This window comes from Ascaphus truei, chromosome 12 (assembly GCF_040206685.1).
Source record: "Ascaphus truei isolate aAscTru1 chromosome 12, aAscTru1.hap1, whole genome shotgun sequence".
In the NCBI taxonomy this organism is placed as follows: Eukaryota; Metazoa; Chordata; class Amphibia; order Anura; family Ascaphidae; genus Ascaphus; species Ascaphus truei.
Window position 1 is genome coordinate 14140164 of NC_134494.1, and position 22700 is coordinate 14162863.

The following is a 22700-nucleotide window of genomic DNA, read 5'->3' on the forward strand; positions in this document are numbered from 1 at the left end:
GCAAACTTGATTTGGACTTTTAACTACTCTATAAAGCTGCAGTGCCACCTACTGACAAAGTAAAGTTATTACACAGCAATGATTAACAGTTGACCTACAGTGTAGGTAATTCTTTACTTGATTATTTCAAAATAGTGGACAAATATAAACATGAAATGCACATTTTTTAAATAAAACCTGCTGGGGTGCGGTACATTTTTATTCTCAAGGACTGTATGGTCACTGCCATAACATACTTTCCCAGTCATTTTAATTCCTTTGTCGCAAGAGGGTCCACCAATGCGTTGCAAAGCCACGCATTGCAGGCCCTTGTGGCAGTGAGACGGTTAAATTAGAGCAGGGCAAAGATGTCTTAGATTAAGGTTTATGGGGAACTACGTGGGATCAACTTCTTCTTCTTTGCAGGACCCATGAACATTCACTTTATGTTCTTTTCCCGGGCAGGTAAAAGATTTCGACAAATATTCCAGACACACTCTTATAGGAGAGACGAAGGTTTCGCTCCGCGACCTTAAAGTTTCAAAAACGCTTGAATTCTGTGAAGATTTGCAAGGAAAAACTAAGGTACAATGGAAATTGTAACGGGTCAGTGCCTTCTAGGAGAACATCACACTGGTACAGGCAGGTATTTCCACAGGTATATATGCGCACTCACATTGGTTCAGGTATTTATGCACACTCACACTGGTGCAGGTAGATATGTAGATGTATATGCACACTTGTACTGGTACAGGCAGGTATTCACACTCACACAGGCAGTTAGGTATAGATGCACACACACACACACACTGGTACAAGCAGGTATTCATATAGGTATAGGGATACAGTCACGCAGGTACTCACACACAAGCACACTCACACACAAATATAAGGACACATTGGTACAAGTCCACACACACATGGGTGCAAACTCGCACACAAAGACATACAGCACCCACAGACTTGCAATGGTACAGGCACACATTTGGACAAACACCCACAGATTTACACGGCTATAGGCCTGTACACACTCACACTTACACTCACACAGCTATAAGCCGAAACGCACACAGATTTACACAGTTCTAGACACAGACACACACGGACACATTACTCACTGACAAATTGACTCGCAGGCGCACTCCCTCCCTCACAGGTGCTCTCCCTCCCAGGCGCCCTCCTTCCCTTGCAGGCGCCCTCCTTCCCTTGCAGGCGCCCTCCTTCCCTTGCAGGCGCCCTCCCTCTCAGGTGCCCTCCTTCCCTTGCAGGCGCCCTCCTTCCCTCGCAGGCGCCCTCCTTCCCTCGCAGGCGCCCTCCTTCCCTCGCAGGCGCCCTCCTTCCCTTGCAGGCGCCCTCCTTCCCTCGCAGGCGCCCTCCTTCCCTCGCAGGCGCCCTCCTTCCCTCGCAGGCGCCCTCCTTCCCTCGTAGACGCCCTCCTTCCCTCGCAGGCGCCCTCCTTCCCTCGCAGGCGCCCTCCTTCCCTCGCAGGGGCCCTCCTTCCCTCGCAGGCGCCCTCCTTCCCTCGCAGGGGCCCTCCTTCCCTCCCAGGCGCCCTCCTTCCCTCGCAGGCGCCCTCCTTCCCTTGCAGGCGCCCTCCTTCCCTCGCAGGGGCCCTCCTTCCCTCGCAGGGGCCCTCCTTCCCTCGCAGGGGCCCTCCTTCCCTCGCAGGGGCCCTCCTTCCCTCACAGGGGCCCTCCTTCCCTTACAGGCGCCCTCCCTCTCAGGCGCCCTCCTTCCCTCGCAGGCGCCCTCCTTCCCTCGCAGGCGCCCTCCCTCTCAGGTGCCCTCCCTCTCAGGCGCCCTCCTTCCCTCGCAGGCGCCCTCCTTCCATTGTAGGAGCCCTCCCTCTCAGGTGCCCTCCTTCCCTCGCAGGTGCCCTCCTTCCCTTGCAGGCGCCCTCCTTCCCTCGCAGGCGCCCTCCTTCCCTCGCAGGCGCCCTCCTTCCCTCGCAGGCGCCCTCCTTCCCTCGCAGGGGCCCTCCTTCCCTCGCAGGCGTCCTCCTTCCCTCGCAGGGGCCCTCCTTCTCTCCCAGGTGCCCTCCTTCCCTCCCAGGCGCCCTCCTTCCCTCGCAGGGGCCCTCCTTCCCTCGCAGGGGCCCTCCCTCCCTCGCAGGGGCCCTCCTTCCCTCGCAGGGGCCCTCCTTCCCTCGCAGGGGCCCTCCTTCCCTCGCAGGCGCCCTCCTTCCCTCGCAGGGGCCCTCCTTCCCTCGCAGGGGCCCTCCTTCCCTCGCAGGCGCCCTCCTTCCCTCGCAGGCGCCCTCCTTCCCTCGCAGGGGCCCTCCTTCCCTCGCAGGCGCCCTCCTTCCCTCGCAGGCGCCCTCCTTCCCTCGCAGGCGCCCTCCTTCCCTCGCAGGCACCCTCCTTCCCTCGCAGGCACCCTCCTTCCCTCGCAGGCGCCCTCCTTCCCTCGCAGGCGCCCTCCTTCCCTCGCAGGCGCCCTCCTTCCCTCGCAGGGGCCCTCCTTCCCTCGCAGGCGCGCTCACATATATAGACACACACTCGCATGAACATATAGGCGCATGCATGTGTAGTCGCACTCACACACACACACACACACACACACACACACACACACACACACACACACACATACTCACATATATATGTACAGGCACACACACATACTACCAAATGCAATCTTTCCTGCCATTTTTCTTTTCTTTCCGGCAGGATATCATTGGACAGGTCCTGATCTCCCTTAAATGTCTTCCCACGTCCCAGAAGATAGAAGTTGGCATTTTAAAATTCAAAACTGCCACACTGAGCAGCTTCGAAGAGAAAGGTACATTCTGCATGAGTGAAATCCAGCACAGCTCTCCAACTTTTTCTGCCATGCAACTTAAAAGCTTCATACAGTATGCTGAGAGTTCAGGAAGCCCCCTCCTAGGACCAAAGCGCACTAACGGCAGTGACGTGCTAAGGGGTCACATCTGGGTGATGTACCTTTTTTTTTAACCCAAATCTGAAACCTATGATTACTTTTAAATCACTTTTAGAAAGTCAGTTTCTATGCATGTTGAGCTGAGACTTGGGAGAGGTTGGATTTCCCCTGACTGCTCCCTTTTGTCTGATTTCTCTGTGTGTTCAACAAGAGTTGGCACAGGCAGAGCCCCCTCCCCATATCATTATTGGCTCTCCTGATAAGGACAGGGTGAGATAATAGCTAAGAAAACACTTGGTTAACAAACGCTTCCCCATTCTGAGGCTCCTAGGAAGAAATTCAACTTGTAATTCATTTTCACAAAAATCAAAGCGGACCAAATATTTGCTTTTAGTGGGGTTATTTTTAAGGAAGACAATTAGACTGTTTAAATTCTATACAAAAAGCTGTACATGTAAAATGAAATTATTTAGATTTTCATGGTTTTTTTGGTGTTCCAGATGTATATGCCAGGATAGACGTCTTCAGCAACCAACATAAGCAAAAGCACCAGAAATCCAGCCTACGGGCTAAATCCAAAGTAACAGTGTTTAACGAAACGTTTCTGTTTAGCCTTCCGGACCCTGTCAGCACTCAGTGTCTCATCCTCATCTCTCTGTATGAAACTCTAGCGAGTGGGAGGAAACTTATAGGACAGACCTCGCTGGGCAACCAGAAGACCAAGTCGGATGATGTTCACTGGGACCTTATGATGCAGTCACTAAGGCAACCGATCGCTCAATGGCACCCGTTATATATTTGAAGAGCTGGTCCAGTAGGCTTAAGCAGGTTTAGTGCAACCCCGGCAAGGGGAGGAAGCTTCAGTTGTGCAGATTTCAAGCTGAAACACGGTGATGTTTTTGAGACCCTTGTGCATTCACTCAAGTGTTTGTCTGTATTGCACTCAGTGATGTGGAGGATTTGATACTTTTTTTTAACCTGCCATAAGGGGCCTATTCCTTTAGACTGCAAATCAACTTCTGGTGAGCAGGAAATTGCTGTCTGTGAATGGATTGCTGACTCTACACTCCCTTAACTAAGCCACTAAGCTTTGTCAAACCCATGGAAAAGAAAAAAAAAAACTACAAGTGACACACTCGCCGTGGTCAAAGTGTGATTAAAAAAAAAAAAAAAGCAGTGGCGAGGAGGCTGGTAAGGATGAGAAAGCTATATGTGAATGGGTTGCTGGCTCTGCACTCCCTTAGCTCTGATATGACTGCGCAGAATACTAAGCTAAGCTGAAAATGAAGGCAACTGCAGGGGATACCCTCGCCATTGTTTAAATTGTGATTAAAAAAAAAAGTAGTGGTACCGTGCCTGATAGGAGAGCTTCATTCTGTTACACACAAGAAGAACATTCTTTGTATCTGATTTTCTAAGGGGTTATTTTTGCTTTAAGAATAAAATGAGGGACATTTAAGTATGGTTGCATGATAATGTAAGTCAAAACAAGACCTACTGTACAGTTGTACCAAACGTTACTGCTCCGGTTAACGCGACGCGCGGCACTAATGCTGACACGTGCCATTAAATGCAGCTCCACTAACACTTGATAGTCCATGCACGCGACCTTTCACGCGTTGACAACGCATCGTATTATCGGGAGCATTGACGTCTTCTACATCTGTTCAGATGTTAAGACTTAACATCGTCGGTGCCAAGGTCACACAACTCTAGCGGTCGCACCACTGAAATATTAACGCTGTATTCAGAAGCATAAACCCCTCTGCAGGGCGAGCTCTGCAGGCTGCTGACTTTTGCTTATTCGTCTGTAGCGCCGGGTACAAGAAGTCTTGCTACAGTACATCTGTATGTCCATCAAGTTCAACCTTTGCTAGATTCGAGCTGGCTGACTACTCCTCATCATATATTCAGATATTGATCCAGACGAAGCAAATGCAAAACCCCAGTGGCTAAATGTCTCATACGATTTAAGATCTGATTTCTCCCTGGATCCCAGGGCTTCGGATGAAAAGTTGCCTTGAACGTTGCATTTGTTGACCTTTTGTATAAACTTAATTTGAGTATGTTGTCAATTCTTCTCTTTCTGCAGGAGTGAAGTCAAAATGTTGATTTGTAAATGGTAGTGATACATTGTAACCCTAACGCACTTCAACTTGGATTTGCCATTTTGACCCTTTGAGTGTTCCAAGATGTAGTCACTAGGTGATGGGGTTTGGCTCTCCAGGGATCCCATAACGTAGTGACTGTCATACCCAGGGAGGGTTGTTTTTTCTCCTGGTTTGATGGTGTCCTTTATTCCCGTGAAGCGCAGTACGCGATCTGTCCTGTGAGGAAACAGCAGATAACTACTCTTCCGTTTCCTGAAAAATGGCCGCCGCCGCTTGAAATGGTCACATGACCGCACTGTGCCTTGGGAACTCTGGTGCAGCCACCCCTCCAATGGGTTAAACACTGAATTATATTTGCAAGGTTTAGGGCTATAATTGCTAAGTGATGCTAAGCAATGCTTAGGCCTGCATCTGCAAGCCCTGTTAACTCGGGGCTCATAATGTCATGTTATAAAAATCAGTAACGGACGTAATGTTCTGTGGTTAATGCAAATCCACAAAGCTAATTATATGTGAAAACAATGGCCGTTATTGATCTCATTAGCATAGGCTTCACCGCATACTAAGTTAGTACTGCCTTGTGTTCCCTTAACGAGTCGCGTTACGTCTGTAAATATAATATAAAGGGGGGTGCGGCTCCCTCCTGACCCTGATATTGGCATATATCTTGTATGTGTATATATATATATACTGTATATGTGTGTATATATATATATATATATATATATATATATATATATATATACATATATATATATATATATATATATATATATATATATATATACACATACATACATACATACATACACACAGTGTTCGACAAACCTATACATTTGCACGCCCCGGGCGAGTGGATTTAACATCGTGGCGAGCTCCTATTGGCCCAAGTAGCACACGTGTGGTACTAGGTGGCGAGTAGATTTTTTTGTGATTTGTCGACCACTGTATATATATATATGTGTATAAGTGTGTGTGTGTATGTATGTATGTGTGTGTGTATATACACACATACATTATGTGTTATGGTGGGTGAAAAAGACATTTATATATTTACTAAGAACTCTAAATCTATAATATCGGAGGCTGTTAGTTTTATTTATTAAAAAATGATGTCCAACCATAACAGTAGTATCTTTACTTCCACAGTCGCAATATATTTGTAAATGGGGCCTCTGACATCAAAACGTTTAAAGCCCCATAACAATAATGTTTTAATGCGGCCAATGTAATGATAACTTTATTTCATATAGCGCTTTTCTCCCAATGGGACTTGAAGCGCTTCACAATAACAGCACAGTGTACGGTGCGCAATACACAGGAGGATTGTTACAGACACAGCCCCTGCCCCATACAGTTTACAATCTGTGTTTTGGTGTCTGAGGCACAGAGAGAGACAGGGTCACAGGGAGCTGACAGGAGGATTTGCACTGAGCATTTCCCCTGATTCAAACCTCAGTCTCATTGTTTTCAGCCAGTGTCTTGAATCACTGAGCCGCTTCTCCTCTCCCAAGCATTGCAACTTAACTTTTGGGCACAGAGAAATCTCATTTAAAATTGCGTATGTGCCTACAGATGCAGCGGCCTTATTCGAACACCACGCGGTGTATACCTCGGAATACCCATGTCATAGCGCGTGATTTCTTCAGAAAATTGAATTTTAGTGTTCTGGTTTTTAAACCCCTGAAATTGACAGGGTAGCACAGTACTGTACACATTACAATTAATTAATTTCATTTAATTGCACCCTATCCATGAAATTCAAAGAAAGCAACCGCGATAAACACGTGTGCCTGGGGCGATTGGCTGCGTTAATGCTGCGTGGAGTACAGAGAGGAACCTCGCTCTAACCCCTGGTTGGTAAAAGCGTGCTGCCTAGGGAAATAGGCAATAGACCAAAAAAGTGTACCAAAGAAGGTGCACTACAGAGTCCCTTTTTAGGCGCACCGCAGACCTTTATAGTATAGACGGTCAGGGGTGGATGTAGTGAGTGTAGTGAACTTTATTAAATTGCTGTGCAAACGTGTGATAAAACAGTATACAGTAAATAGTAGAATCCTATATACTTAAATAAAAGATAGACAGCTAACGTCTATTAGAACTCCGCCAGAAATCACACTGAGCTCTAGTTATGTTGATCTATAAGGTATCCTGGCCAAACAAGATATTTATCCTCCGTCACATCACCGTGTCCATGTAAGAGGTGGGTACATATAGTAAGGTACTGGTGTTAGTACACACAAAAATGGTCACTTAAAGATATCCCCTTTAGTCTCAGATTACTGTGTGTTGTCAGTAATGGGGTGAGCGATCTTATTATACCTGTGTTGTACCTGTGTCCACACTGGGGGGACACATCTAAGTGGTTCTAGGTGATGTTATTGGTGTTGTGGGCCTATCTTGTGGCTCCCTATAGATGTATGGGTGAGTACCTGCTCCTAAATAAACATAGATAAAGAGGTGCTGACAATGCTATGTTCCATGGTAACCCAGTTTAGACACTTGTACTGTGTCAAAAAGAGCCTAGCAAGAGTGTGGTTTGTATACTGCGCATGTGTATAGTGCGCTGCTCTAAACGTCCTTAGAGAGACCTAATGGACATGAGCTGCGCATGCGCTAGATTCGTGCCTTCTCGCGTTAAGTATCGGCGGCTAATACAGGGGTGGGGGACATTCACAGGAAACAGCAGTGATATGATGCCTCTTGGTGAGTAAGGTAATCATGTAGACTGTTGGTGTTTAGTTGTCACTGAAACCCAAAGCCGTCCCGTCATACGCCAGAGCTCTGTCTGAAGTTCAGACCGCGCATGCGTCGCAGACCGAGCTAGGATAGTACTGTCAAACAGTCTGTGCATGCGTCGGTGCACGGTAGGTAAACTAATAGCGATTGTTATAGTAGAGGACACGCTTGGGGTTCTATTAAATGTAATTGAGTCTTATCCACATGGCAGAAAAATTGCTATTGATAAAGTGCTGCACCGGAAAAAGGAGTTCCCGTATGCTCCTAACCAGAGTGATCAGCTGTTGGGAGCGCGTGTGTTGTGCGGTGTACCATACAGTATAGTGCAGTATGCCCGAGAGGGTATTCGGTAAAAGACTTCGCTTAATGGCTTTACTAGTATGGTAGTGTAGACAGCAGTTGAGTGGTGCCCATAGAACAAGTACTGCCCTGCGGCAGTACTAACACCTCTTTAAATGGGTGTAACAAAGAGTTTGAATAGTATATTATAGTATAGGAGCACAGCGCTCTCGGAGAGCTACTGGTGATAACTGACAAAGTTAGTTAAATGCCGGCAAAAGACCCGACATGCCGCATGTTTCGTCTAGAACCACTTAGATGTGTCCCCCCAGTGTGGACACAGGTACAACACAGGTATAATAAGATCGCTCACCCCATTACTGACAACACACAGTAATCTGAGACTAAAGGGGATATCTTTAAGCGACCATTTTTGTGTGTACTAACACCAGTACCTTACTATATGTACCCACCTCTTACATGGACACGGTGATGTGACGGAGGATAAATATCTTGTTTGGCCAGGATACCTTATAGATCAACATAACTAGAGCTCAGTGTGATTTCTGGCGGAGTTCTAATAGACGTTAGCTGTCTATCTTTTATTTAAGTATATAGGATTCTACTATTTACTGTATACTGTTTTATCACACGTTTGCACAGCAATTTAATAAAGTTCACTACACTCACTACATCCACCCCTGACCGTCTATACTATAAAGGTCTGCGGTGCGCCTAAAAAGGGACTCTGTAGTGCACCTTCTTTGGTACACTTTTTTGGTCTGCGTGGAGTACAGCAGCGCACACAAAACGGCGCTGTGATTTGTTCGAATAACAGCTGCTGCATCTGTATGAACCAACCTAAAAAATGTCCAATTCTGCACCATCCTTCTTTGTGTGCACAGAAGTGGGCTGTGCTACACGGATTTACAAATGTGAATGATCTGTATTAAAAAGGAATGTTTCTGTGCTCCAAGACAACTGCGTCTGAAACGTTTGCTAAGTTCAACTCTGTGTAAAGACCCTAAAAAGACTTAATGGTGTTAGCGCACAATCAAGTTGCTATGCATCAAGCAAATATTTGTAACTAGCTGAGAGCCCCGGCGTTGCCCGGGATGTTTGTGGTGTGGGTGTGGCATTTGGGTGGGGAGTGGTCCACGCGGCCCATGTGCGGTGGTAGTGCTGCTGTGGCTGTACTGATGGTGATTGTATTGGTGTGCTGATTTGGGAGGGTTTGGTGCTGATGTGGGGGTGCGGATGTGGGAGGTGCAAAGGTGGCGATGTGTGGGTGCTGATGGTGTTGATGGGGGCTGGGAATGGTGGGGAGCCGAGAATGCCAGTGTGCTGGGGGGGCATGGGATACCGGTGTGCTGATGTGGTGGTGCTGGGGTGTGTGTGTGTATACATGTTTGTGTGTATACATTGTATGTGTGTGTGTGTATACATGTGTGTGTGTGTGTGTATGTGTACGTGTGTGTGTATACACGTGTGTGTGTATACACGTATGTGTGTGTATACACATGTGTGTGTATACACGTGTGTGTGTATACACGTGTGTGTGTGTATACACGTGTGTGTGTGTGTATACACGTGTGTGTGTGTGTGTATACACGTGTGTGTGTGTATACACGTGTGTGTGTATACACGTGTGTGTATACACGTGTGTGTATACACATGTGTGTGTGTATACATTGTGTGTATGTATATATTGTGTGTGTGTATACACATGTGTGTATACACGTGTATACATGTTTGTGTGTGTATACATGTTTGTGTGTATACATTGTATGTGTGTGTGTGTACATTTGTGTGTGTGTACACATGTTTGTGTGTGTATAACACATGTGTGTGTATACACGTGTGTGTGTGTGTATATACGTGTGTGTGTGTGTGTGTATACATGTGTGTGTGTGTATACATGTGTGTGTGTGTATACATATGTGTGTGTATATACATGTGTGTGTGTGTGTACACATGTGTGTGTATACACGTGTCGTGTGTCTGTGTGTATATACGTGTGTGTGTGTGTGTGTATACATGTGTGTGTGTGTATACATGTGTGTGTGTGTGTACACATGTGTGTGTGTGTGCACATGTGTGTGTGTGTGCACATGTGTGTGTGTATACACGTGTGTGTGTGTATACACGTGTGTGTGTGTATACACATGTGTGTGTGTATACACGTGTGTGTGTGTAATACACGTGTTTGTGTGTGTATACACGTGTGTGTGTGTGTGTGTATACATTATGTGTATGTATACCTGTGTGTATACGTGTGTGAGTGTATACGTGTGTGTGTATGTGTACATGTGTGTGTGTGTATGTCTCCATGTGTGTGTGTATGTCTCCATGTGTGTGTGTGTATGTCTCCATGTGTGTGTGTGTATGTCTCCATGTGTGTGTGTGTATGTCTCCATGTGTGTGTGTGTATGTCTCCATGTGTGTGTGTGTATGTCTCCATGTGTGTGTGTGTATGTCTCCATGTGTGTGTGTGTACGTGTACATGTGTGTGAGTATACGTTGTACATGTGTGTGTGTGTGTGTACGTGTTACGTGTGTGTGTGTGTGTGTGTGTACGTGTCTACGTGTACATGTGTGTGTCTACGTGTGTGTGTGTGTGTACGTGTGTGTCTACGTGTGTGTCTACGTGTGTGTGTGTCTACGTGTGTGTGTTTGTGTATACGTGTGTAGTGTTGTGTCTACGTGTGTGTGTGTGTGTCTACGGTCTGTGTGTGTGTGTGTGTGTCTACGTGTGTGTGGTGTGTGTGTCTACGTGTGTGTGTGTGTGTCTGTGCCCCTGTGTGTCCTTTGGCCCGTGACTCCGCCTCAGGGAAGGGGGGGGGGTGGTGTGGGGGGGGGAGGTGGTGGGAAGGAGGGGGGTGGGGGGGAAGGGGAGGTGGTGGGAAGGGGGGGGTGGGGGGGAGGTGGTGGGAAGGGGGGGGGGTGGGAAGGGGGGGGTGGGGGGGAGGAGGTGGGAAGGGGGGGGAGGTGGTGGGGAGTTGGGAAGGGGGGTGGGGGAGGTGGGAAGGGGGGTGGAGGTGGTGAGGAGGTGGTGGGAGGTTGTAAGGGGGGAGTGAAGGGAAGGTGAAGGGGGGGTGAAGGTGGGGGTGAAGGGTGGGGGTGGAGGGGAGGTGGAGGGGAGGTGAAGGGGAGGTGAAGGGGGGGTGGAGGGGAGGTGAAGGGGGGGTGGAGGGGAGGTGAAGGGGGGGGTGGAGGGGAGGTGAAGGGGGGGTGGAGGGGAGGTGAAGGGGGGGGTGGAGGGGAGGTGAAGGGGGGGGTGGAGGGGAGGTGAAGGGGGGGGTGGAGGGGAGGTGAAGGGGGGGGTGGAGGGGAGGTGAAGGGGGGGGGGGTGGAGGGGAGGTGAAGGGGGGGGGGGTGGAGGGGAGGTGAAGGGGGGGGTGGAGGGGAGGTGAAGGGGGGGGGGGGTGGAGGGGAGGTGAAGGGGGGGGTGGAGGGGAGGTGAAGGGGGGGGTGGAGGGGAGGTGAAGGGGGGGGTGGAGGGGAGGTGAAGGGGGGGGGGTGGAGGGGAGGTGAAGGGGGGGTGGAGGGGAGGTGAAGGGGGGGGGTGGAGGGGAGGTGAAGGGGGGGGGTGGAGGGGAGGTGAAGGGGGGGTGGAGGGGAGGTGAAGGGGGGGGTGGAGGGGGGGTGGGGGGGGGGTGGAGGGGGGGTGGGGGGGGGGGTGAAGGGGAGGTGGGGGGGGTGAAGGGGAGGTGGGGGGGGTGAAGGGGAGGTGGGGGGGGTGAAGGGGAGGTGAAGGGGGGTGGAAGGGAGGTGAAGGGGGGTGGAAGGGAGGTGAAGGGGGGGTGGAGGGGAGGTGAAGGGGGGGTGGAGGGAGGTGGAGGGAAGGGAAGTGGAGTGAGGGGAGGTGAGGGGTGGGTGAGGGGAGGTGAGGTGAAGGGGGGTGAGGGGAGGTGAAGGGGGGTGAGGGGAGGTGAAGGGGGGTGAGGGGAGGTGAAGGCCGCTCCCTCACCCGTCCGGCCGCTCACTCACCCGTCCGGCCGCTCACTCACCCGTCCGGCCGCTCACTCACCCGCCCGGCAGCTCCCTCACCCGTCCGGCCGCTCCCACGTGGATCTGAGGCGGGAGGCAGCTTGTTGTGGCCGCTCCCCCGCTGTGTCCCGGGCGCTCGTTCGCTCCGCTGACTGTAGCGGCGCCGGGGGGGTGGGGTGGAGGGGAGGTGATTTGAAGGGGGGTGAGGGGTGGGTGAAGGCCGCTCACTCACCCGTCCGGCCGCTCCCACGTGGAACTGAGGCGGGAGGCAGCTTGTTGTGGCCGCTCCCCCGCTGTGTCCCGGGCACTCGCTCCTCCGCTGACTGTAGCGGCGCCGGGGGGGGGGGGTTTGAAAGCGCGGGAGACACGGGGAGAGGAGGAGGTGCGCGCGGGTGTGGAGCCCCCCCCCCCCCCCCCCCCGGGTTATACATGCTGCTAATGTACACCCCCCCCCCTACTGTGTGTGTGTGTGTCTGTGTGTGTGTGTGTGTGTGTGTGTGTGTGTGTGTGTGTGTGTGTGTCCCTGTGTGTGTGTTTGTGTCCCTGTGTGTCCTTTAGCCCGTCACTCCGCCTCAGGCCAATGAGAGGTGTGCGGGGGCGGCCCAAGGGACCAATGAGATTTCCCCTAGGGACACCGGACATCCAGCAGGCAGGCAGGCTGGCATGCATGCATGCAGGCAGGCAGGCATACAGTGCTTTCACTAATATAGTATAAAGATGCAGCAAGGACGTCTCGTTATATAGGTTAGCCAAATATATTTGGAAGATTTGGCTTTTATAAAAATCATTCCACTTATACTAGTTAATAAACGAAATACAAAAGAAACACAATTTTTGTTTTCATTTTAATTGCGTCACGTTTTCAGCATGAGGGATGCGTCAGAAATAATTTCGAACAGATTGTGTTATTTTGATGGTTTTTACTACAGTACTCTTTAGTACTAAAATGAACGCTTGAAAACAGAAATTCACCAGGCGCACCTGCTAGTGTCCTGTAATATTAATAATGTAAATAAAAAACAACAAAGAACACAATAAATAGAATATAGTAAAAAATATAAAAAGATGCAAACGGTGACGAATTGCAGCTCAACCTTCTCTGGACCTTCCTTGTTGATCCTCTATTCGTGCTGGTATCGAGAAGTCGGGGAGCGCAGTACACCGGTAAAAGCATAAAATACAAAAACACACACAAAATAGTGCAACTCTATTTGAGCAATACTAGTGTAGAAATAAAAAAAATGAAAATACACCTCTGTGTGTATAGTACCAAAGATAATGGGACACAGTGAGTACCACACAGTGTGAATAATAATAATAATAAAAACAACCCGACCTCTTAACCTAGAGGTACTCAGATTAATAAACACACAAAGCTACAGCGGCTGGTGATAGTATGCTGTCAAGCAAGTGAACACAGCACAGGCATTTGTGAGCACTTGCTTCATTGGTTTGCTGTGTTCACTTGCTTGACAGAGTACTGTACTATCACCAGCTGCTGCAGCTTTGTGTGTTTTTGTATTTGATGCTTTTACCGGTGTTCTGCGCTCCCTGACTTCTCGATACTAAAATGAACGCTTAAAAGATAAAATCATAAGCCACGTAGTCCTGTAGGCACAGGAATGCAATGGTTTGCTATGCTGCCATCTAGTGTACATTTTAGGCATGAGCTTAAAGGAGCAATTCTTGCAATATCCTACCCGTGTGTTTGTTCTTCTTCTTGGTTTTAAATCAGTTCTGTAGTATTGGATACTACTTACCACGCTAGTGTTTAAAAAAAAATGTGTTCAACTCTTAATGGCATTTTTAATGAGCATCCTTTGACATTTATAGCAGTCTTTAGCACAATTCCCCAGCAGTGCACACTTTCCTGCTTGTCATCATTTGTTACCAGTGTTCCCAGCAGGTTGAGCTGCAAACTGTAACAATAGATAATGTTACCATCGTAATATAAGAATACCTTGTATCTGCTGAATTACACTGACTAAAGGATTGATTGAAACTGAAAGGCAGCCATTTAGTGAACCCTGGAAAGCAGGATCTTTGCTGATCGATCACGGGAGAACTAATTGACCGGCGGCTTAGGTAACTAGTTTTCAATAAAGGTACAGTAACCAAACGTTTTTTTTTTAAAGCGCCGCTTGGAGTGCCTCTTTAAATCCGTACACCTGTTGTGAATGAATCATGAATCCTTGTTGCCATTTTCTAGAACTTTTGGTCTGCCGGTTTCTGCCGCAGCAGCAGCTGCCAGGTACGGTGGCTCTAGTTGTTCAAAACAAAATTCAACAAAAGTTGTTGGCTTCTAAATGTTTTTAAATATTGTTTTTGTCTTTAAATTATTTTAATTGTGTATGCATGTATGTGCGTTTTGCCTAAGAAACTCGTTCTGAAATAAAAACGTTATCACTATAAAATAATAATAATAATCACAAACCTATTCAAGCCTGAGTACCATGGCCACTCCGTCACACCGCAATCACGGGATCATTCCTCCGAGTGTCGCCGACTAGAATGGAAGAGGAGCAATCGTCTCCCAGGCAGAGCGCTTTCAACGTTCTCCCCTACAAAATGAGCAGAAAGCCCACGACATAGACACTACGTCATGGGGCCTCTGGGGTGCCAGGCCCGATGGCGTGGTGGCTATGCCATGCCCACCCAAAGGGTTAAACAACCCCCTCCTCCTGTGACCAAATAGCCCCGGTCATCACAGGAGGTGACAGTTGGACAGCAGAACGATGCAGAATACTGCACAAGGCAGCACACAGATTTCTTTTGCATTTATTGATATTTTGGGTCGGTATTATCTTACACGAAAAAATTTGAATTGCAAATCTTAAAGGAACAGTCCGTCGCTCTTTATTTAAAAAGTTTTTAAATAGGTTTAAAGCAGGCGGTCCCCAGAGCTAGACCAGAGTTTCCCAGGATATGTACCACCTATAGATGTGACCGGCATCTCTCTTCAGTTGTAATGCCCCGGTCATGTGGGCCAATAGGAAGCCTCATGGGATGACTCACAGCTTCCTATTGTGCCATGGGACATTTAAAGCTGCCATATTGTGAACCCAATCAGCTCCGAAAACCTCCTGCTTCAAGCCTATTACAAATTTAAAAAAAGGTTGGGTGGTCTGCTGGTTTAACTGGGGGAGGGGGGCAGTCTACATTTAAAGTCCATTACATCATGATAAAATGAAATTATTAATATTGTTGTTTTTTTTTTTTAATTTAAGTGTCAAGTTATTTGGAGATTTTTCAAAAAATTGTGGTGACCTTACTTTTTTTATTGTGTTAATATTTTTATTACCATGGTTGCCTGGTTTAGCCAGGGAGATATTTTGCAAGCACACATTTTAATCTATTTGCTGCCAAAGGGGCCAGCACAAATCGCATGGCAATGTAATGACATGGAGGGCAATCTGTTCCTGGACCCTCGAAGACAAAAAGGTTTACGGTGCCATCTGCCACCTACAGCTGCTGGTCACTTGTGTCATCACCTGATGCTCTTTAACCACTGCACCAACGTACTAACACAAACTGTTAGACATACAGACACACTGATGCACAAAAGGTACAGAATGTGATAAATACAGTAATAAACACAGATAATCCTAGACCAGTGTTTTTCAACAGGGGTTCCTACAGTATCCCTAAAGGTTCCCCTGCAATTTTCAAATCATTTGAAAATTGTACCAAATACAGACAAATGTATAATGCATCTGATCTCAGACGCGCTATTGGAGATGGTTGGGGTTCCTTACAATGCATCTGATATCAGACGCGCTATTAAGGAGGGTTGGGGTTTCTTCCAATGCCTCTGATTTCAGAAATGCTATTAGAGTGGGTTCCTTAACCATAAAAAGGGTAAGAACCACTGTCCTAGATGCACCCATGTTTATATACCACTGATTAGAGATGTGCTAATGTCTTCAAAAGTGGTTCACAAAATAGGGCTTTTGCTGTTTTCAGTGGCGGATTTGAAAATTTGCCACCAAATGGCAGTTACATGTAGGTGCCAACGCCTTGCTGCCGCCCTCCTCCTTGCGAATCAAATGACGCTGTGGACGTCACCAATGTGACGTTGCATGGTGTCGCATTGCCATGGTAACGCGACGTCATTTCATGCCACAATGAAGGAGGCATCAGCAAGGAGGCGGCAGCTACATGTAAGTGCCTTCCCATCAGGCCCGATAGACCTGAGAGCATGGCAAATGTATATGGGGTTGAACTTTTTTGCCACCCTAGGCCCGGGAAAATTGGAAATCCGCCAATGGTTGTCTCTCCTCTTCATTACTAGCAAGCTTTTTCAAATTCTAGCGCAGGCCTGCACAACTTGTACAGTGAGAAGGGCCGAACTAGTTCAAGGAAAACAGATTCGGGCCGCACAGGTAAAATCATCATCGTCCATCATCATCAATCCTCCTCATCATCATCATCATTATTGTCATCATTATCATCATCATTTCTCCCCCAGAACCCCTCATCATCATCATCATATATCTCCCCCAGCACCACTCATCAGCATCAACCTCATATCTCCCCCAGCACCCCTCATCATCATCCTTATACCCACCACCCTGCATCTCACATCACCCTCCCCCTACATCTCACATCACTCTCCCCCCTACATCTCACATTACTCTTACCCCCTGCATCTCACATCCCTCCCCCCTGTATCTCACATCACCCACCCCCTCCGCATCTCACATCACCCTTCCCCCACCTGCATTTAACATCACCCTCCGCCACCCTGGATCTCACATCTCCCTTCTCCCAATATGCCTACCTCAGGCAGGAGGAAAGGCTGGTAGCCTGCGGTTGCCGGCAGAGGAGGTGGGCAGCAGGCAGCACAACGGCAGAGCAGGCAGATCTACACAGACTCACTCGCCCCAGCTAGCAGCAGCAACCGGAAATGCCACACTGCTAGAGCGCGCTCCTACCCTGCAGTCCTGAGAGCTGTCTCTGGGGGGGACGAGACGAGGGGGAGAGCCAAGAAAGCCATCACGGGTCACACAGTCTGAGGTCCGTAGGCGGAAGAACCCCTGAGACTGCTCCATGGAACCCTGGTTGGGAATCACTGCTCTGGGAGATTAAATGAGCAGGTCACCTGTAAGCAGCAGACAATTGATCTGAGCCATTCAGTGCCATTCCTGGGGCTGTGATCTCTCCAGTACTTTAGGCAGATAAGGCTGCAGCTCTGTCTGACACCTCACTCCTTCCTGAAGAAGTCTGCATGTTTTTATATTTACCCTACAGCTAATGGATCAATACATTGACTTAATTATATCATAGGTTTTACCCCAAATTATGTTTGCAGTACTTCAAGGTTGAGAATTGGGTGCCATACTGAGTCTAAAGCTTTCTTAAAGTCTAAAGCATGCAGATATTTTCCCTGCGGGGTTGCTTTTCATATACTTGTTAATCAGTGCCTGTGTACTGAAGATGGAATTGGTGGTTCTGTGTTTTGGATGAAACCCGATCTGACTCCTGTGTCGACGTTTGCGAATTGTCATTCTTTTATTTAAGGAGGATCGGTACAAAATGCAGCAGCACTCCAAAATATAGTAAATAACTCTAAATGTATTACTTACACAATAAATATACAATGTTTCAGACTGTTGCAATCAGCACTTCTGACCATTTCTGAGGGAAATGCCCAGACTGTAGGGTTATGTAGAATCATTTTACCAGTGCCTCCTGGAACGGCAAATTGCTTTGTCTGAGCAGCGCATTTATAGTAAAAGTATCTAAGCAGGGACAGGTGCTTGTCTGGGTTTTTGTGTCAGGATACCTTCCTTGTTTTCCTGCATTGTGAAAGTGGTAATTAATGGCCAGGTCATATTTTAGGTTCAGTTTCTCTTGGGTTTGTTTTTCATCCTGAGATCTTCCGGTTTCAAATCTTTATAGAGGCCCTGGAAATGCTCAGTCCATGCTTTACAATTCTGGATTGCTAGTTCAGGATTTGTTTTGGGATGAAGTCTCTTCCACATGTTTCAGTTATCGATCTATCTAGTCCTGGAGTTGGGGTCACTTTCTGTCCCGATATGCCTTCTTTTTGTGGGTTGTTTTTTACTCCTGCAGTGTGTGCCAGTAGCTGCTCTCGGGCTCTGTGTTTTAGGTAACAGAAAGTGCTCCCCTTTTGTCTCGGGACAGTACATAGTTGTCCTAGGCCATGATCACCGCATACCTTGACCACACGCACAAATAGGGATCATGTCGCTGTTTTAGTGGGAAAACCTTCGGTCACAGGTTTATTAACTGGGATCAACTGCAATAGCTAGCCCTTGAAGAGAAATAAAAACAGAGAAGATGTAAGGAGACCTGTGTAGCTAGCCATCTAGCGATTACCCCTCCCCTAGATGTATTCACTGAGGTAACGTTCGTAACTTGCAACTTGGCCTTCCCTGCTGTGACAGAAACCCAACCGTACACTTGGCACTCAGCGCTCACTATTCTTGCTTGGGCAAGTGTATGTTTCAGTTACTGTTGCATCCCAGGACAGTTGTGACACCATGAGCTTCTGCTAAGTCACCGCGAGCTGAAACCTTTGTCCCACACCCGTCTAGGTCCTCTAGTGCCTCTTGCAACATGATTTTAAATATGTCCAGCCATATACAGAGAGATAACAAATGACACAGATAAAACACAGACAATAATTCCCTGGCGCACTATCAGATAATAAACCTGACGAATCGGAGTAGTCCCATGAATCAAAAGATGGTATAAAGAAGATCCACAGTCCACAATGTCCCGTTCTTTTACACAGAATGCTGGTCTGAAAATACACCCCTGAAGAAGTGACGTCAGAGTCACGAAACGCGCGTAGGGTGGAGCCTGTTGAACGTGCTGCAACGTGCAGACCCTGTGGAAGGAAAGGAGGTTGATTGACGGGGAACGTCATCGGAGGAGGGACTAGGCGCTCCGAGTCGCGGCCACGAAGCGGGGACCCACGCCGGCTCCAGCCTCCCCCTGCAATCCCTCGACATCCTCCCATGTGAAGCGGACGGCACGTTGTAGGACACGCATAGGGCATTCTCGCATGTGAGTGCATGTTTTTATGCTTGTCATTTTTTAACAATAAATGTTATAGTGCTATACTATTGGTGCCCCTTTCTGTTCCCAATCGGTATGGTGATGCTGATGCTGGAAGTGTAAAGCGTGATACCAGCAGCAGGAATCAGTCGGAGCCAATCGTGGGGGGACTTAAAGAAACCTTTTGAGGCCCATTCTTATCTATTTTTAAGTAAGTAGATAGCAACGGTGGGGTCTTGGAATACTGACCATAGGGTACTGCGCAATGGTTGTTTTATTTGTATTTTCAGACCAGCATTCTGTGTAAAAGAACGGGACATTGTGGACTGTGGATCTTCTTTATACCATCTTTTGATTCATGGGACTACTCCGATTCGTCAGGTTTATTATCTGATAGTGCGCCAGGGAATTATTGTCTGTGTTTTATCTGTGTCATTTGTTATCTCTCTGTGTATGTTATACAGCCCTTGTGGATAGGGTTGTTATATTCCCAAGGCAGCCATTCCCCAACCTGCCACAACAGGCTGTGAGGAATTCACATTAGATTTTTCCTTATAGGGGACACTTTAAATATTCATTTTATTATTGTTAAGCACCTGGTTATTTTAGTTAATATTTAGGTATAGTTATATAGGTTTGAGCGCTGATCACATGCTTTTAGTTTAAATTTTCCTCACTATATGTCCAGCCATATGTCTAATTGGTGGACCCTGTCTTTTCCATATATTTGTCTGCAGTGGACATCTATCCACTTTATTACTCTCCCGCAACATGAAATGATGAATCTGCCAATGGTACTATTCACCCTCCTCCTAGCTCTTTTCATCTGTAAGATTATCGCCAGGACCTTCTTCGTACGATTTCTGACTAGATTATCGTTATGTCCCACCATAAGGCCCATAGTCGGTTGTGCCTAGATCCTGAAAATTAGGTCTAATAATGTTTTGCTTGCCACTTAAAGTTACACCGCCAGAACCCAAAACCAGCAGGTCAACCTTACACAGAATCTATTCAGACTCCGCTTACCGACCACAAGGAATTCCTGGCCGGACTATGGCAAAAAGGTGCAAAAAAATCACACTACTATTCCTAGCCTACACTGCTAGGATGGTAGCATCACCAACCAGGACCACTAGGGTGCCCACCAAAGTGCAGAGCTCTTAGAACTGGCATACTTTCCACCTACTCCCGGCGACCAAAGACTCTCACTGGGAGCCACAAACTCCCTCTTATACCCTGTTGGTTTCCGGGGGCAGTGTAAACTCTGCAAACTCAGAGGGTCTCAGAACTTCCAGAAAGCACAGCCAAAACTAAACAATTACAGTGTATACAAAGTAATAATCCTAGCCTAAACTCACTAGGAGATAGCATGCCTCCAACCAGGCTATGAGGGGACCCACACAGGAACAGGGTACAACCTGGTACACACCTGGTAATCCCACACTCACAGAAGGAGTCAGTCCCACTTCAATGATCAGAGTCCCTATGTATACTGATACCTAGGGGTTACTGGGGTCAGAGCCAAATACAAGTGTTCCAGAATTCCCAGCAAGCCCACTAGAAAATTAACATACAGTATATAACAAGTTAAGTAATAAGCCACTAGCTCTCAGTCACAACAATAGAGGTACTGTATTAAACAATAGATTTAATAGAAAAAAGTACCGTACACAAATAGTACCTTTCCCAGTGAATAAAAAGGGAGGGTAGTGAAAATATTCCTGTAACTTAGAGAGTTACAATCCAAGAGGAGAGGAAGCAGTGGGGTTACTGCAGTACAGTGTTTTCCAAAAGAGACAGCACAGCCAGTGAAGATCTTCCCCAGTAAGTATAACTTTAGAAGCGGTGCATGCCCCTTTAAGGGATTCTGGAACAATTGAAGTCTTTATGGGCAAAGCTGCACCAATCAGGGGATGTGCCACAAGGAGTAGGAGCCAATGGGGATCGCCACACCAGGGTGACATAGCTCTGCCCCATAACCAATCAGACATGGTGATCGCGGCTTGGTAACTAGCCAATGGGGAGGCCACGCTTGCAATGTTCCAATGCAATGTTATGTCTATCTAACTTACAATCAGCAGTGTCTCGTAATTTGCCACAGTTATTAAACTCATACATTTTTGAACATCGTTTTAGTTTTACATGTACAGTTAGGTCCGGAAATAATTGGGCACTGACACAATTTTCATAATTATGGCTCTGTACGCCACCACAATGGATTTGAAATGAAACAACTGAGATGCAATAGAAGTGCAGACTTTCAGCTTTAATTCAAGGGGTTGGACAAAAATATTGTATGAAACGTTTAGGAATTACAACCATTTTCATACACAGTCCCCTTATTTCAGGGGCTCAAATGTAATTGGACAAATTAACACAATCATAAATAAAATGTTCATTTTTAATACTTTGTCGAGAATCCTTTACAGACAATGACTGCTTGTAGTCTGGAACGCATGGACATCACCAAACGCTGGGTTTCCTCCTTTGTGGTGCTTTCCTGGCCTTTACTGCAGCTGTCTTCAGTTATTGTTTGTTTGTGGGTCTTTCTGCCTTAAGTTTTGTCTTCAGCAAGTGAAATGCATGCTCGATCGGGTTCAGATCAGGTGATTGACTCGGCCATTGCAGAATATTCCTCTTCTTTGCCTTAAAAAACTCCTGGGTTGCTTTCGTCGTATGTTTTGGGTCATTGTCCAATCAAATTCGATGAATTGTGCTAAATCTGAGCAGACAATATATCCCTATACACTTCAGAATTCATCTAGCTACTTCTGTCTTCGGTCACATCATCAATAAACAGTAGTGACCCAGTGCCATTTGGAAGCCATGCATGCCCATGCCATAATACTGCCTTCACCGTGTTTTACAGATGATGTGGTATGCTTAGGATCATGAGCCATTCCAAGCCTTCTCCATACTTTTTTCTTCCTATCATTCTGGTACAGGTTGATCTTAGTTTCATCTGTCCAAGGAATGCTGTTCCAGAACTGGGCTGGCTTTTTTAGATATTGTTTGGCAAAGTCTAATCTGGTCTTTCTATTCTTAAGGCTTATGAATGGTTTTCACCTTGTGGTGAACCCTCTGTATTTGCTCTCGTGAAGTCTTCTCTTTATGGTAGACTTGGATAATGATATGCCTACCTCCTGGAGAGTGCTCTTCACTTGGCTGGATGTTGTGAAGGGGTTTTTCTTTACCATGGAAAGGATCCTACGATCATCCACCAGTGTTGTCTTCCATGGACGTCCAGGCCTTTTTGTGTTGCAGAGCTCACCAGTGCGTTCTTTTTTTCTCAGAATGTACCAAACTGTTGATTTGGCCACTCCTAATGTTCCTGCTATCTCTCTGATGGATTTTCTTATTTTTTTTGCAGCCCAAGGATGCCCTATTTTACTTGCATTGAGAGCTCCTCCATGTTGTGGGTTCACAGCAACAGCTTCCAAATGCGAATGCCACATCTGGAATCAACTCCAGACCTTTTACCTGCTTAATTGATGATGGAATAATGAAGGAATAGACCACACCTGTCCATGAAACAGCTTTTGAGTCAATTGTCCAATTACTTTTGGTCCCTTGAAAAAGATGGGGCTACATATTAAAGAGATGTAATTCCTAAACGCTTTCTCCAATTTGGATGTGAATACCCTCAAATTAAAGCGGATAGACTGCACTTTAAGCCCATATTCATTATTTAATAGT

General features: G+C 47.2%; 1 protein-coding gene across 4 annotated transcripts in view; it reads left to right on the top strand.

Annotated features, from left to right (window-relative positions):
* LOC142463908 (synaptotagmin-2-like) overlaps positions 1–4925 on the top strand; it is a 64956-nt gene extending 60031 nt beyond the window's left edge. For all 4 annotated transcript variants that reach the window (XM_075566757.1, XM_075566760.1, XM_075566759.1 and 1 more), the window contains 3 exons: positions 445–564; positions 2649–2760; positions 3360–4925. In XM_075566757.1, the coding sequence (XP_075422872.1) occupies positions 445–564; positions 2649–2760; positions 3360–3661 (534 nt within the window). In that variant the 3' untranslated portion in view covers positions 3662–4925. The remainder of the gene's footprint in view (positions 1–444; positions 565–2648; positions 2761–3359) is intronic.
* The last annotated feature ends 17775 nt before the right edge of the window (positions 4926–22700 follow it).